The following is a 12,710-nucleotide window of genomic DNA, read 5'->3' as shown; positions in this document are numbered from 1 at the left end:
TGCCTTGTTTAGAGATACATATAACTATGGTGCAGTGCAACAGTAAATTTCTAATTGTAAAGAAAAAAGGGATTATAGACATCAGAGTAAATGTACACATTTCATAGAAACCTTACCTCTGCAATTCAACGCACCTACATCTCACACCTTAAATCCTCCAGGATTAGCCAGGAAAACCTACAAACTAATAAAATCCCACTTCTAAAAGGGTTTGGGGTAATTATAATGTGTGTCTATGGATCCTGACATAACCCTGATATTATCTAATTATGTGTCAGCCTTTCATCATGTCTCTGATGGGTGTGGGTGTCTTCTACATGGAGAACCGCTTGCTCCACAGATAACTAGAAAGCACTCACAAGTGTAAATATTACAGATGTTATTTCACTCGCTACGGAATCTGCTGGGGATCTATAAATAAAATGTAATGTAATCCCTAAATCTTCTCTTGCTAGAAGTACCATAAGGCAACTCTTTTAGCAAGTGTTTAAATAATGACTGGCACTGGATCGGATACACTAGCATTTTACTTCGGCTACTGCCGTCTTGTCATAAAAAGTCTGCCTGTAATTATTGTCTCATGTTTTATGATGCGATGCTTTGTAGTGGGAGAAGGAAACATGGATAAATATACTAAAATAAAGCATCCCGTATTAAGATAAACAGGAAAATAAGCTTTCCCGGCCTGTAAAATGTCATTACAATTGGATCTCCACCCTGACTGCATATATACAATGAGTGGATCCTAAGCGATTGAAGCACGGGCCATTGAGTAGGTGCAGAATGTGTTATGAAAGAGCTAATGGAGCGAATACTGTGTGCCTCGTTTTCTAACATGGATAGAACATTTTAGAAGCCAGCTTTATTTCATAGGGACATCATCCAGAGTTCACCAAACCTATCCCTAGATTTTGGTACTGCCGGTGAAATCATAGGACCTATGGCCGCCTGCCACAATCACATATTTTAAAGGGGCATATATAAACAAATAAAATGGATATAACTGTGTTAGCCTCAGAGAACATAGAGTATTTAGTCGAGCTTGAACCATTTATCGGGCCATCATAGTAAAGGATGTGAAATTACGTTACCTTTTTAGGATGTCATAGGTCATCTTTTTCAGATGGAAGCAGAAGATGCATATATAACTTGTTGGCCCCAAAAAAGGTATCAACTTCAAAAAAAGACTCATTTTTCTATTTTGAATGGTCCATTAACACATACCTTTGGAGAGATTATGAGAGCTGTGATCTAATTGCTCTGCAGTACTTTGGCTGCAGTAGATGGAGAGGAAGGATTACTATGGAGTTCTTTGGTAACTGAAATACACTGATATGATTGGTCATGTAATTCATGCACACAATAAAATTCACCCTGCTGTGCCAGAAATATGTTTCCCATATGGCATCCTGCAACACGGATTGCATGTTCAGGTGTTATGTAATTTCAAGTATGCTTATGTTTTATTGCAGCCCACTTTCAGTGAATGTGACAATATCCCATCCATGTCTGTATAAATGGTATGGATGCCAACATCAGGACACAGAGACTAAAATGCTCCCAAAATTGACATAGTATACCTTAGTAATCCTTGATAATCTAATTAAAATGTGCTTCCTTTTTTTGTCTTTTTCATACAATTAACATAGGCTTGACCATTCCTTTAAGGTGCGTTGGTGATATGCTCTTATTCCAAACTATAGATAGAATCAAGGAAGATTTCTTTGGCCAACGACAGCTGGGTTGGAGGTTTTCGGTTTAACTGAAAGTGGACATTACTAGTTACTACACCTTTTTGGCTGGGTAACAGTGAAATTCCAGAGGAAAAAACTGACTCTGCAATGAAATTCTAAGCATGGTAAAGACACACAAAGACCCATAGCACATTCTGTATAGATGTGTCTACACAGGACTCTAGCTGGTACTTGGGATTTCATCTGAAACCATCATCTGAAAGAGCACACCAGCTCTATTGTCGTGTTAAATGCATATAGAAGTCCATTTTGCAAGGGTTTCAGTGCATTTTACTGCATTCAAATAGGCATACTTCAGTTATTGGAGTTCTTTCATCTCATTTAGCTCCTCCCCCAGCTGCCTCTTCTTAAAGCAGGTAGCATACCACAGTATGCTTTTTGCACATGCTCAATTGAACTACCATTCCAGCCATTGGGAGCTGAGCTCTCATTGAGTAACAGCATTAGCAGTTGGTATCTGAACTGATGGCATTAGCCATGTGATGTTTTAGTATCATATAGGCACTACATCTGTGGACCTATAATCATAATAATTACAATATACGTAGATTTGAAATCTATTTTATGTGTGGGGCATGGCACTTCTAGCAGAACACATACATATAAATAAGTTTCCTATGTTCTCGCGAGGTGCGACTATCTTGCGGTAACGTGACAAAATACGTAAGATACTATTTTTTTTTACGTTTTGGAAGCTGTTTTTTTTAACCAATTGACATTTCTCTTTCTCCCATTCACTGAGCTGAATGACCTTCTTATGTATTTGGAGCCATCTAATATAATCGGGAAGAGGGGGGGGGTCCATTTTAACTGTATTGCACTATTTTTTAGTCTCTTTTTATTTTTAAGATTTCTTTACAAGAATTACCAGTTACTGATTATACCACTATATCAGGTTCTCTTTGTTATTATGAGATTGCACTACACGCACTTTATCACTATTTGGAGTTTATTGAATTGCATTTTATATGTGGGAAGGGAACCACATTGAAAAAGTGCAGCTGGTGTGGGGTTTAGGCGCTGGATATATATCACTTCGGTGACTTCTGTAGCTGTGCTACTGAGCATGTGCAAGTAAATGGGACAAGAAGTCTAATTTTCTCACTCCACTAACTAAGCAATGCGTTCTCCCATTCTCATTCAGTAAAGTGTATTAGGATCGATGCAAAATAGACTCCAACATGCATTAAAAGTACAATTTTGGGGACCAGACTAGACTGATCAAGAGTTAAGTATGTACTAGGCAGGGACATGGACCCTGTTTTATTGTTTATGAGTTTATTGTAGATGGAAGAGGTAGGCTGATCCCCCTTTTTGTGCAGCAAAACATGATGTGCATTTGCTATGGGATTCATTGTTTATCAAATCTAAATCAAAATGTACTTCCATACTACGTCACAGTGTAGCGAGGATACATTCTGGTTTGGCTACACTGGGTATGCATTTTATTTTTTATGACACCCAGTCTAAATAAACACATCATTAGGACTTCTCTGTACACTAGCACTGGCCAGATATATTTATTTTCTAGCTCTGATGTTGATATTGGGATTAGTATAATACAATTACTGGTTACATTCAAGATTTATTAAACTTACATCTCTGTGTTAGTTTTAACTCTTAACCTATACCCAGTTATTTCAAAAGAAAGGGGATTTACAGATCCAACAAAGCCAAGCTTCAGCTATTAAGCCCTCTCCAATTATCTACAGTTCTTGGCATCCCAAATTGATCTCTACAACTTGTAATTAGCATTTTGTTGTAGATTATTACCCTAAATGCATAGTTCACAAAACCCCTGGGAGGCACTATTTGACACTTTGAAGTGACACAGTGAATAAGGAAGATTAGAAAAGACTGCAGGTGTGTATTTATGTACCAGGCACACCCACCCAAAGGGACATTCATTGTCTGTTGTGACAGGTTCAAAGCCCTCAAATTCTTCCTATATGTAATTTTCTGTATTTCTATCATTGCGACCAAGACAGCTTGGCTATAGCTTTCTAGTTTTGTAGCTTGGCCAATATGTGATTCTAGTAAACGGGATACTATAAAACAATTATTCCAACTAGTTAAGGATCAATGACTCTCTAATCTCTTCTAACGACCATATGTAGACCCTGTCTAGGCATTCAAGGGCTGCTAATAGTAAATAACAACAAGATCTTTTATGGCACTTTGAATATTATTTTTGTGTGTTATGATTGATGGACTGACTTAAAATTATAATGCATGCTGCAGCAAACTCTTTACATGAAAGAGTATTTGGGGGCTACACTCTTTGGTGAACATTCTCAGATGCATCATTACTATTATCTATTTTATTTGTATAGACAACTAAGTTCCCAAATACATACTGCAAATGGTATTTAAAAATATGTGAAGTATAAATATAGAGGATTTCATCAACTAAATATCTTGCAAAGATCGCAGCTACGTCAAAGCACCCCAGATTTGCTGAGTCCTCTCTAATCCCAGCATGTCTTTATTATCTACCATGGAGATACATCTTGTTGCTTTTAACATGTTGAGACCCTCCTGCAATGTAAAACCCTCCCTGGACATAATTAATGAGGGACCCATATAAGACCTACAAATTCCATAGTGCTGTGCAATGGGTTAATACATAAAGATAGCAGAGACAGTAGGTTTGAAGGGCCTTCCTTGCTAGAGCCTTCAGTATAAAGGAAAGCAGGAACTTGATAGTTGAGAAGACAATAATGTTTGATACATCTGCACACATTTACAGGATGAGCCTTGATATTTTGAAAGGGGAGGGGTACGTACATGTTCTTCGTGTGGGGGTCTGGGAATCCAGTGGGACATCTCTGTGTGACTGCAAGAGTGCGTCAGCACAGACAATGCAGCCACTCCAGACTGACCTCTTCAACTGCTCTTGTACTTCCCAAGCCCCTCCTAGCGCTTGTCAGGAATTCCTTCTTTGTTGCGTTTAAATGACCTTCATCATAGGGTCCCAAAGGGGGTCAGATGCAAAAGCCTGCAAGAATCTGGCAAGTACTGGGAACTTTCAGGAACATTCTGCAAAAAAAGAAAATGAGTGATAAATTATTTCATCAGGATTTACATCAGGGCTTATCAGGGATATTACCAGTTTATGTGATATCATTGCGGATGTGTATTTAAACATGTATTTATATAGTACCAACATATTTTACAGTTCTTTGCAAGGAGTAAAGAGGACAACTGCAGGCACAGTGAAATCAATAGTCACAAAGGGAGCAGCGAGACAAGTGTTAGATTAGGTGGGGGTTGGTGGTAGTGAGAATGATGGTGTCAAAGTGAAACCTATATAAGGGTATTTGTATATCAGTTTAATTAAGTAGCTCACACTCACTTGGTGCCCTGTAGATAGGGACAGTCCAGGTACACGTTTCAGTTTACAAGAGGAACAAGTAAGAATTGTTCCTATTGCTCATTGAGCCAACAAGGAACCCTTGCCCTACGTTTATGGGCCAAAGTGACATGACCTCAAAGAGGTATTTGTTTTCCATTACTATACATAATCATGGTGGAGTGTGTTCACATTTTTAAATCTGATATTCCCCACAGGTATATAAATATGTCCACTGGTGTCCATCAGCTTGGAGTGAAATTATTTTTCTCCGTACAGTCTTTAGGGTCTACTCACCAAAACCTCAGTTCATATTGTGCTATTTACCATTCATTGAACAACTCCTAGCTTCTGTGAAGTTGCCACAAATGTAGTTGGAATTTTATTCAGCTAACTCTCCTCCTTTATTGAGAATGAACCCAGCCCGAGCCCACACTGATTCGCCCTGTTTCTGTAAGATTTATTTTGGCCCTGAATTATTTTCTGGCCAATACAAATTGAAAGAAAATAGGTTTCTTGTTGACAGTACGGAATAAAATAGTAGCAATTACAGAGCACCTAGATTGCTATTGTTACTTGCTTACAATGCTTACCGAGAAGCTAGAAGAGGTCAGCACAATATTATATATAAAATGCAGTGGTGTAACGGTGTTTATCTTTGTGTATGTGTTGTGACTGTCTTTTATCCGTCTTCAGATCTGTATTTGATGCACTGGCCCGATGCTCATGTTCCTGGTAGGAGTGCACGAGAGGTGCGAGCAGAGACATGGCGAGCTCTGGAGGATCTATACCATAGAGGTAAGGAGAAATTGGGGATATACATTTTTTCAAGGAAATCTTGTCTATTAGTGCAGAATGGCTTAAAGTCATACTATCACATAAAAAAACTTCAACCTTTATTATATATAAAAATATGCTTAAATATAGGGTGGTTCCTAGCTGCATGTTTAACAATTATTTTGCAAGACTGTTCCTTTACACAAAACCTATTAATCTCCTGCAGATATTTCATGTGAAATGATCTGGAGAGACGCTGAATCCCGTACGCTTTGCCTTGATGGCATGGTAGCCTGTTCAGTGGGCTACTGTGCCTTTGTGTGGAATGCCTGTACAGCGGTCTCTCTACTTCTTCTACCCGATCTTTTTTCTTCTGCATCACCCTTCCATTTCACCGTTGGCATCTTGAGAGTGACATGTCTTCCTGCTTTCCCTTCTGAGTCATGTTGCTAGCATTTGAACGTTCTAAACGCTAGCCCTTCGAGTATTAGGGGTTCTAGGAGAATTCAGCAGATGTGCATAAATGGTTAAAATATGCACCCCTCTTAAGGCAAAATTAAAACCTGTTACTTATCTGGCAGCAGCTATTGTCTGATTGCAGCCACCATTGTTGAGATATAACGGACCAAAGCTGTTCTGGGCAGATAAGCAGCATTATCCTGGTGATACATTGTGACTGGGGATAGACCCCATTGTACGATATATTGTGGTAAAGTTATCAGGAGCCTCAGAGACAGGACATGGAATTTATTATGGGCAGTTAGACCTTGGCAAGATGTCAAGAGTAGAAGGGAGATGTCATGTAGCTATACTAGCTATGATTAATTCATTTATTATATACTAGCTTTAGTTTGGTTACACATTTATTATATTAAATATTTGGCTTTCCACTTTCTTCTATAAGCAAAGATTGTTGTGTGTGGTGGGTCAACATAGACAGGCTAGGAATTCCCAATATGATAAACATATCATCTACACTAGAAAAGTATGTGGACACCCCTCCTAATTATTGAGTTTAGGTGTGATGTGGAAGCGTTTAGGAATAACAAGAGCTCCACAAAGCTGTAGACCGCACACTCTCGCAATTTAGCGCATTAAAATCACCTGTCCTCTGGAGCATCGCTCACTACCGAGTTCCAAACTGCCTCTGGAAGTAACATCAGCACAAACATCAGGAACTTCATGAAATGAGTTTCCATTGCCGATCTGGTGCTGAAGATCACTGTGTAATGCCAAATGTTGACTGGAGTGATGTAAGGCGTGCCACCACCTCTTATTTTTTACAAATGCTTCATCTTACAGTTGGATGAACTAAATAAACCTATGTGATAGTATTTACAGATTAAAATGAGCAATATGGATTAGAAACTTGCCCCATGATTATAAAGCAGGTGTAAACATTTTATGTTTTGGTTCTCTGGATCTGCTGATTATTCCAGTCCGTTGATTTGTCTTTCCACTTCTGTTAAGTGGCTGACTGTCTGTTATTGGTTCAGACACACTTTGGTTTGATGTAATAGTATTACCATTTGTAAGTTTTGGAATGTCATCGATATCAATTTGGAATCGAAATGTAGTGAAAATAATGAATTACTTTAGCAATGCCAGGAGTTGTGAACTGTTCGCCTATAAGTCAAATGTATAGAATAATTACAGCACATTGGTAGCACTGACTATGGGACTGTAGCGTGAACATACACCCTGTGCCACTTCAAAGGCTGCTTCGTTGATTTGTGAACAGGAAACATTTAAACCTCAAACCTAAGAAGCTGTTTGGCACTAACACATTGGTTAAGAAAAGCAAGAAGCTTGGTTAGCGCATTAACACATAGGTTAATCCTTATTTTCTGTTACTTATGTGCTACATAAAATGCGCATACTACCATATAACTAAAAAAAGTTTTTAACAAAGTCAAACGTGAAAGAGGAAACCAGCTTTTGGGTATTACTTAAACTATAATCGTGACACTGAACGCCATAAAGATGTTATTGGATCTAATTGATATATATATATATATATATATATATATATATATATATATATTACCAAACTCTTGAAGTACTACAGCCTTTATTAAATAAGGACTCCCTGCTGCAATGACATTAGTATAACTATACAGCACATATTGTATAATTAACATTTCTATTTTTTCCTTTTCTCCTTTCACATTTTGTGCTTCATTATATATATATACCTGCTTCATGGTGTTTAAATGTGTCTACGCATGGATATCCTTAGGCTATTTATTCTTACCCACTAATTCACACACTGGACCTCTTAGTATAATCCTCTTGATAATGTAAAGAAATGTGAAAGAAAATAATGTCTTTATGCACAAATAATAGAAATTTTGAAGAACACCTTCCTGAATTGATTCTCACACGTAAGTACCTGAGAAAATTATATCACTTTTTTTTGCAATATTTGTTCCGTAAATACAATGTAGTTTGCCATCTTAAAAACAGTGTAGTATATGTGTTCAATAAACAGAGATAAATAAGTCTTGGAAAGTTTATTTTAGTCGATTATCTGTATGTTAGGGTTAAAAATAGACCATTGTCCAGACAGCGGGAGATATGGGAAGCTAAGATACCATCTCCTGGGCTAAAGCCTCTGTAACTCTCATTCTTAATCAATAAAATTTAGACTCTTCTCTCTACCTATCCAGGACACAGCTTTTTTATTGTACGTTTATGTGAAAAAATGTAATTATTCTGCATACAACAATGCCTTCCCACCTACAGACTTTTTTGTGCCATGAGATCCCAGGTATGCATATGTGGTATATAATATTATCAAAGTGCAAGTATGAATATATGCACAGTTCATTCATGTATTCATACTTGCACTTATTTTGTTAATATTATATACAACAAATGCATACCTGGGATCTGGGATTTGTGTTTGACCCAGAGACTCCTGGTAAATTCCACTTCTGTGGGCCTCTTTTCTGCTTTCTCCATGTAGAGGAGAGGCCTATGACCATACTCACTCCCTGCCCCATCCTGCCTACTCTCTGACCACTTTCCCTCAATCCCCAACCTGAATTCCACCCATAAAAGCTAGGCCCAGCTAAGTCAATCGGTACGTGCAGGGCCAGACTGATTGCCTAAGGATGTAAGTACGGCCAACAGCCGGACATGACAGGCTGCACATAGTGTGCAGTAGGGCATATCCACACTGCGGCACCCAATCTGCAGCTGGAGTGGTAAATTGGGTGCGTATGGAACGATGTCGGGAAGTGGCCCACCGGGCATCTAGGAAAAGTGATTACTGTGTATATTTATGCTGCAGACTCCATGCTTGTGTTCATATTTTAAATTCTGGCCTCCGGTTTCCCCTTTGCAATAATGAGACTGGAAGGGATATCTCATTCTCGTGGCCCCTTCCCCCCACTTCCTAGCTGTTACACTATAAATCCTTACTGAGAGAGCCTCAAACCATTTAAAGAATAGAAGCCCCCTTGGAAATTCTTATCTGCACATTGTGTAGATCTTGGTCATACAATAATAAAACACTGATTTTGACAATATTATATAAGCAGTATGCTTGCAAGAATAGGTTCCGCTTTTCATACTGCAGTGGTATGGCCTATATGTGGTTACATGGTATTTTGGTTTTGTATACTGTGAATCTAAAGTTACTTTTAAAGTCTCCTCTATTGTGAAGAAAACAAAACAAAAAAACCAAGCAGTATCTGCTGGTGCTCTGTAACTAAAATGTAATTATAATAATGTATCAAAAAATCTGCTTCCATTATATCTTTTACACATTCACCCAAAAAACATAAAATGAGTGTGCAGGCAGCCGCATATAACGTGTTCACCTTGTTTGAAATTGTACAAAGAGCCATCAATATATATTTACCATTTGAGATGAGATATAAGAGCCTTCTTATTACGCAGGCACGTTTTGCGTGTTTTTTCCCTGGCTCTGTTCAGGAATTGAATTCGACAAGCATCCATCATGCATTGGTAATAGTGGTGCTCGGTCCAGGATGTGGCAAAGCTTAAGGACTTAATTCAATAAACTAGACTTAGTAATACGCAATACAACTCCCAGTGTACAAATCTCCAAAGTGATTGATCTTGGCACATAAACATTTAATGAGGAAATCATCACACTTAAACTAAATCATCACTGGATACCTCTGCACCGCCAATCATAATTTATTATAATCTATTAGTTCAATAGTGTATTAATAAAATATGTGTAGAGATTATTGTAGACTTTTATTTTGTTCTAATTATATGGAGATCACTATAACTATAATGTTAGTGTAGTTATTACTGTATAGTAGACTTGTACAAATCGACTAAAAAACGATTTAGACAAATGTTACGGTTTGTAAATTTGGGTGTTTATTGTCCAACACCCACATTTACTCACTCTCTCACACTCTCATTTTCATTCACTCATGCTCTCTTAATGTCTCCCAACCTTCTCTGCTGACCACTTCTGCTTCCGTGTCTCGCCGATCCACTTCTATGTCTTGCATCATCTTGTTCTGAATCTTCTTATCCTCTTTTCTTTTCTCTTTCTTCTCTCTTCTTTCTTCATCCATATCCTCCTCCCGATGAACTTCTGCCAAAATGGTGGAGCTGCCAGTGACGTCCTTTACTCCGGTCCAAGTTTACACATGGTTATCTTAGGACAAAATGGCAGAAGTTCTTTGGGAGTTCATGACAGAGGAGAGTATTTTTAAAGGAAAATGTTCCTGTTTATAAATCCCACTGCACAGAGATGGAATCGACACCATATTTTATATGTATGCAGTCGGCCAAATGGCGAGTAGGTTACCCTAATGTATAGTATGTTTCTTTTTATGTTAGTATATATTTCCAGCTCATTGTCGGCCCGTCACACTCACCCCCTGCAGGGGAGCCCTGTTTCCTCTTCAGCAGTATGTTGGCTTTTTCAGATCCTGCACTTTCTCTAGATCAGCGCTACATAGAATAATGCACTATTGTCTTGACTGCCAAATTTACATAAAACTAAAATGCAACTGTTTCTATAGACAGTGTTGTAACTTTGTGCACTTTCATATTTCATGGACGACATCCTGTGTCATTTATTATTTGTGATATGTTTAACATTTTCTACAGTAATGGGAAAAACTTGGCCATTATCACTTCTTAGAATAATATTACAAACTATGGTGTTAATCACTGCAGCAGGAAGCCCGTACATTTACATAATAAAAAGGTCTTGTTAATGAATATATCCAAGGGCCAGATTCCTCTAATAACAGAACTGTTCTGTTTCTACGCTTTAGAGAATAGCCTACAAAGAGTATAGTTTTCTAGACAGGATCATATGTGATTACTTAATTGGTTGTGACATGAATATAATAGTTTTGTTTTTTCCACAGAGAGTTGTAAAAGAAATGAACAATTATAATTCTATGTGTCCCCATGAATCAATTAGCTCAGTGATTTTTAAAAGATAAAAGGTGATATGTAACTTTTCCTAAATGTATTTTTGTTCTGTATTTATTAACCTGCGACATATCTGTACAATTTAAATATGGCGGCTTAACATATTTTTATGTTACTCTTCCTGACTATGACCATTCCTCTCTCACCTTCAATCTCATCCCTCCCAACCGCTAGCATCCCTACATTTCAGGTGTTCAGAATAGACATAAGCAGAGTTTTAAGTATACACACAGATACCATTATTCTTTCAAATGCCCCTTGACATTATTTTATAATGGATGCACTCTTATCAGATTTCCGCAGAACACCCTGGTTCTCACCTATGCACTGTCCCGTTTGTCCTAGGTATCTGTCGCTCTATTGGAGTTAGCAACTTCCTTATTCATCACTTGGAACAGCTGAAGGAAGACTGTAGTGTGGTTCCTCATCTTAACCAGGTAAGTGAGGATTCATTGATGGTTCCTTATTTTTCTGGAGATATGGCACTCTATCATCACTAGAGCCACCAGCAAGTTGCTACATCTTCATACAAGATACAAGTGGTTGCTCTATGGCCACATCATGGAATGCATTTTCTATAATGCCATTGTATCGTGTGAGGAGGTTGCATTAAAGTACTGATTTCTTTATTGTGATGGGTAAGCAGTTTTGTAACTGGATTGTAATTTTCTCTCAAATGCATAGCTAAATTCCACCTATTCGGAATGGCTTTCTGCATGACCCCAAATGCATTAAAGTTGCTCCTGTATACTGAGCAGGACAATCACTACTTGTGTGTTTATGTTATACCCTATCACATAAAACCACCACAAACACAATCATGAAAAATCTGAGAATATTAAAAGAATACTTGCACTTGGGATTGTGTAGATCTATTGTGTATCAAGGGACTTTCTGAAGAAGAACATGGAACTGACAAGTTTTTCTTAAGAGTTTTTTGAAAATCTCAACACATCTAAATAGTGAAAAAAGTGTTTTCTTTATAAAAAAAAACAACAAAAACATGCCTCGTGATAATATCCTAGAGCAAGGACATCTTTGATTTTGAAAATAGTGTTTTTGTGACGATAACAATGAGTGTAGACCACCTGCTCTGCGGTTCTTGAGATTAGTATTAAACTATCTCAACAGTAAATGGTATGATAAGAATTTTTCGTGTGAGGTCAGTTGATGATCGTAACATCCTGTGTTGCCAGATGAGTGTTTGTGACTAGGATGAGGCCTTTGTTATGGGGGGTGAGGGACTTTCATTCTGGGAAGTTTGAGATTTGAGTGATCATTTCTCTTGCATAGAGTTTGGGACTTTTAGGCTGGAATTGAAAAAAATAAAAGTTTTCTAGTTTTGGCACAAAACTAATCTGTATGAATCCGTTGTTTATTCTTTACTC

At 37.8% G+C, this 12,710-nt stretch overlaps 1 protein-coding gene and 1 long non-coding RNA gene across 7 annotated transcripts in view; both read left to right on the top strand.

The window, feature by feature from the left end:
• LOC128499871 (uncharacterized) overlaps window positions 1-12,710 on the top strand; it is a 374,046-nt gene that overhangs the window by 95,513 nt on the left and 265,823 nt on the right. The gene's annotated exons all lie outside the window — the stretch shown is intronic.
• Window positions 1-12,710, top strand: part of LOC128499870 (glyoxal reductase-like) — a 36,957-nt gene that overhangs the window by 8,324 nt on the left and 15,923 nt on the right. For all 3 annotated transcript variants that reach the window (XM_053468834.1, XM_053468835.1, XM_053468836.1), the window contains 2 exons: window positions 5,803-5,904; window positions 11,668-11,759. In XM_053468834.1, coding sequence (XP_053324809.1) covers window positions 5,803-5,904; window positions 11,668-11,759 — 194 coding nt within the window. The remainder of the gene's footprint in view (window positions 1-5,802; window positions 5,905-11,667; window positions 11,760-12,710) is intronic.

The sequence above is a fragment of the Spea bombifrons genome, chromosome 6 (assembly GCF_027358695.1).
Source record: "Spea bombifrons isolate aSpeBom1 chromosome 6, aSpeBom1.2.pri, whole genome shotgun sequence".
Lineage (NCBI taxonomy): Eukaryota > Metazoa > Chordata > Amphibia > Anura > Pelobatidae > Spea > Spea bombifrons.
This window is presented reverse-complemented; position numbering and strand designations above follow the sequence as displayed.